Genomic DNA, 4,659 nt, shown 5'->3' on the forward strand with positions numbered 1-4,659 from the left:
CTAGGGCCAGTCGATCGTATCAGTTGATAAAGGACACGGCTGTTTCCCGTAGCAAAAGCCTTCTCCATCTCCCGAGCTTTCGATGTCCACCAGAGCTCTCGGTCTTTCCTTAGACTCTTCACTATTTGGCGTTTGAGGGATTTGCGTGCGCCGTCGTACTCGTTGCCTGCTGGTATGGCTTTCCTGGCATCAATCATGGATAACGACCTCGACGACATCCAGTGGTCCCGTGGTCGAATTGGAGAAGTCGGGCAGGCAGCACTGAACGCCGCTAGTATGGCTCCTTTCACATTTTGCCACGCTTCGTCCACATGTTCACTGCCACCACTGTATTGTTTTACTGTGGAAATTTGTGCAAACCGGGTAGCTCATTCAAAATAGATGGAAACAATTAACTTCAAAAGACTCCAAATTGTCAACTGCATCAGCAAGAACGTTATCGGACCTGCCCATGCTCCACAAGTATTGAATCGTCTGAGTGGGATTTTTTAATGCACGGACTTTCTTCGGAAGGGAGAAAGCGACCCAGCACACAGTTGAATGGAACAACTAACAAACGTACCATACACCCATTGCAGTAACATGGAGAGCTTTAGCTCCCCAATTCCACCACCAATGAGGAAAGCACACCAACTAGTCGATTACTATCTGTAAAGTTGGTCATATGACGTTATTGGATCGTGCCATTATGTGAAACAAGGACTGACTACGACAATGTTTTTGCTTCGCTTACTGAATAGCCAATTATTATGCATCTAAACAGGCGCGAAACAGTTGGACCTTATTCAAACCTACAAAAAACATCAGAAGTACATCAGAGTTACTAAATGATGCAGTAAAGTAACTTTTCCCAAGCTAGTGTTCCTGCTCGTTGCTACTTGTAAACCGCACTGCAAAATTTCACAGTCACTTCTCGGGAGCGCCCATTTTTGGACTGGCCCCATTTCATCTGAAGGCGAAGTACGTGGTTATTTTGAAAATGACCTAACGCGCCTCTATTTGCGCATTCAGTGGAATGTTAATCTAAAACCACTTATTACAAATATTTCGATGCATAGGTGGCTGTCAGTTTTTAACATGGCTAACATCATTTAAAACTTTGCGCTGACCGTTTTCGACCGCTCGCGTCAGCATTAGCGGCGGATTGAAGTGGAATTACACCGCGGCTAAAACCATCACTAGAAAGCATTTGATAACAATTAAACGCAAGGTATGTGGAGACAAGGAACCATGGCATAACAAACTTGCACCACTATAGGAAAGAGTATACCATAGAACAAACAAAGCCTATTCCCTCAAGCCATGCAGATGCATTGCGCTGAACACACCTGGTGATCAAGTGGGCCCCAGTTTTTCCATAACATTATGAGTTAGCATGTACGAATGAAAACTGACTGCTCATGCGCTATCCTTGCCGTTGGCCTCTTTGCGGTTGCTCGCACACAAGCCAATCACAAAGAGTTCGATTAGCATTTGTAAGGTAATGAATAGAACGAATGCGAAAGAAGGAGATGTGACAAATTTCGAAAATGGGAACGCAGCGTAAGAACCGTCCAGCAACAGACTTTTGACGGTTCGCGCGTACACTCAAACGTTCCTGTTGGTTCGCACGTTGACTTTTAATTCCCAGGAACTTGAAGTTGACAAAATACGAAGCCTCAAGAGAGGTAAGACCGGTCTTCGGCTATTGAGGAGTTTTCAGCAAACCTGCGAGTAGTTTTCTATATAAAAAGGTATTCCGATATTTTGAATATCGTACCAACTGAAACATGAAGGAGACTTTGTGCAGCACATTCAGTTGACGAATATAATAAAAGAGAGATTCATTTGAGTGTGAACCAAAGTGACGTGCAAATGGTTGTATTTGTCAACATTCGAGCACCTTACGGTGTAAACAGCCAACCAAAAACTATGGCACGATGGACATAATGATCGGAATCGGAGTCCTAGCGAATCGCTACCTAAGCTTTCAAACCAAGCGGAAATTCTGTTGATCACACCCATCACTTCGCTTACAAGGTATGATGGTACTTCACGCAATTATGTTAAGAGTAAATAGCCTTAAAGATCGGAAACTCAGTTGGTGTGATGGAAGTGGGCTTTAGCGAAATACGCTCGTTTCCAAACAAAGTTGGTTTTCCGAGAGACTCACCTGGAGGCCAGCTGAATCTCTCGTTTACGATGTTTTTAAACACTTATTTTGCCGTTGCCTATGCGGTTCTTAAATATGATGAAATCGTCGGTCAAAACAAGTCATAACTGCTACACCAATAGAATCAGTTTAAATCGTGAATGTGGTTAGGTCTGGCAAGGCTCAAAGTGAACTTGCTCCGTTAGATACGACGCGCAAGAGCAAAAACAATGAATCGAAGATGGTATCCGGGATTTCGACTCTTTATGGAAAAAACTATCATTTACCAGAAAAATACGCAGAGAAAATCGTTCTATCAAGGAAGTCGATCAGTTCAAAAATGCCATGGTGTACATCCCTTTGAACAGGAGGACAATCATCAGCTGGTGGCTTAGCAACTCGTAAGTGATAAACTCGAATACAATTTCCAGCAATAAAACGTACCCACTTAGTGGACTGAAACATTTTCAGATCCAGAGGATCACCGGAAAGCACACCGTCAATCAGCGTCAGTGAGTGACACGTTGCCATTGCTTCCAAGAGCGGACCATTCTCCAGTTCACTAGGCTTGAAAATAGGTTCCCCAAAAACACCTTGTATGTTTGGTAGAACGCCCCACAAATCCATGCCATCTTCTGTCAAAGTGCCGGTCTAGAAGCATTGATAGGGAGTAAAAAGCGTATAATGACCATATGAAGTAGAAAAAGTCAAGATATAGAATGCGACTTACCTTGTCAAAACAAGCAATATTGATAACCCCACAGACTGTGATAGCACCTGGATTGATACAGTAGATGTCAATAGCTCGGAGACGACGTTGGGCGAACACGATTCCAACGGTCATGGCCATCGGGAGGGCCGGTGAAACGACTATGGTGATTAGATCTAATGTCCGCATGACCAGCGATGACGTCTCCACTTGTGCGCGGTACTGTGATAAGAGGGTAGTACAACAGGCTGTTATTTTTAGGTAGAATCTACAGAATCATTCGAATTCGTCGCCGTGACCCGATACCACAATTCAAACTTGTTAAGGCTTACAGCTGGTTGGGGATGTTTAAATGGTACTAAAAATTATGCCTCGAAAGCGACACAGGTGAAACGAAAAATCCAGTTCGAAAGACAACCAGTTGGACTGTTGAAAGCACAACCCGGCTAATTCGAAAGGATGCCGGCCAAGATTTACTTAAAAGGGCCACGTTGAACTGTGACAGCTAGGAATTATTAAATTATGTGAGTTATTCAGCGCACTTGGTTCGGATGGTTCCGTCCTGCTAAGGGGCGGGGAGGAAGGGCAAGTGTAAGGACATAGTTCGGAAAAGCTTGTCCACAGATAATGCTATCATAAACAAGGTACGGACGGTTTCCAAAAGAACTACAGCTAACAACTCAAAGCGTCACTTCAGAGTAGGGTGCCGTTCAGTTTCCTTTGCTAACATTACACAAAATTAGCCCAGCCAGTAAGAAGAAACAAATTTAAGGAAGGTGTGACAACCCACCCACCATGGGGATCGTGCAAATAAAATCACGTATATCAATAACACGGGAGTGTGAAGACTCTACAGAGCTCAGTTTGACTATAGCTCCCCTTTTTTCGCCATGTCATGATCTATGTCACGAACTTGTCGCCAGAAACTAATTGAGGTGGTGAATGAAGCATATTTTTGCGGCACCGACTGCGATTTTAATCTGCTGTTCTGGAGACTGTAGACATTTACCTACGTTTACAGACAATTTCTTTGCAGACGGGTAGTAACTTGCGAGCCTCATCATCAGACAGTTAAAGCACCGATGATCAAAACCTTGAAGACAGAATACAGGTAGGTGTTTTTTAGACCTCGGGTAAGCCTTTTTTATGTCACTGTACGGTCGAATTTCACGTGACATGCAATTCCTGGGGAGGTGGGAAAAGTGTGTGTTGGAAAATATTATCGGCGTAACCATCAAGTAAGTCTCAGACAGGAGCTGATGCTCTAGCACCAACTCAGAGTGAACTGTTAAACGTCCTCGCGGAAATATCGCGGATTTTTGTCATTAGTCTACATCAGTTTAGGTCACATAACTTGTCAAAAGGAAGAATACAGACTCGAATGAATGCTGTCCAAGAAAGATATCAAAAAAAGTTAAGAAAATCACAAATCACGTCATCATACACTAATCAGATACCCAATAACCTAAGCAGGTTGATTTTAATCAATAGGCGAAACTTGCATGCACTATGAGCAGTGCAATACTTGTGTAGGGAGATTTTCTAAATAGTTTGTTTGAAAATTCTTCCAAGACCTGATACACTAATGTTGAACCTCACGTTATCACAACTCTATTAGAGTTCATACACAGAAGCCAAATTGTAACCCCTTCCGTTTCGACGACCGTGAATAATGAAGTGGGCGATTCAGACAAACACTCAAATTTCACCAATGCCCGCATCTATTCGATAAAGTCCTATTGCAGGTGTATTTTAGCCTCACAGTGCTGACAGGGAGGTTATGGAAAAATTTTCTCACCATGAAATATATGGAGATCGG

General features: G+C 43.2%; 2 protein-coding genes across 2 annotated transcripts in view; one reads left to right on the forward strand and one right to left on the reverse strand.

The window, feature by feature from the left end:
- The window catches only part of T265_02652 (hypothetical protein), a gene marked incomplete at both ends in the record, with an annotated part of 80,714 nt that overhangs the window by 59,447 nt on the left and 16,608 nt on the right, over positions 1 to 4,659 (reverse strand). Inside the window, 2 exons of the mRNA XM_009166954.1 lie at positions 2,576 to 2,782; positions 2,862 to 3,108. Of these exons, the coding sequence (XP_009165218.1) occupies positions 2,576 to 2,782; positions 2,862 to 3,108 (454 nt within the window). The remainder of the gene's footprint in view (positions 1 to 2,575; positions 2,783 to 2,861; positions 3,109 to 4,659) is intronic.
- Positions 1 to 4,659, forward strand: part of T265_02653 (hypothetical protein) — a gene marked incomplete at both ends in the record, with an annotated part of 63,880 nt that overhangs the window by 49,323 nt on the left and 9,898 nt on the right. The gene's annotated exons all lie outside the window — the stretch shown is intronic.

Source organism: Opisthorchis viverrini (genome assembly GCF_000715545.1).
Source record: "Opisthorchis viverrini unplaced genomic scaffold opera_v5_34, whole genome shotgun sequence".
Taxonomy (NCBI): domain Eukaryota; kingdom Metazoa; phylum Platyhelminthes; class Trematoda; order Opisthorchiida; family Opisthorchiidae; genus Opisthorchis; species Opisthorchis viverrini.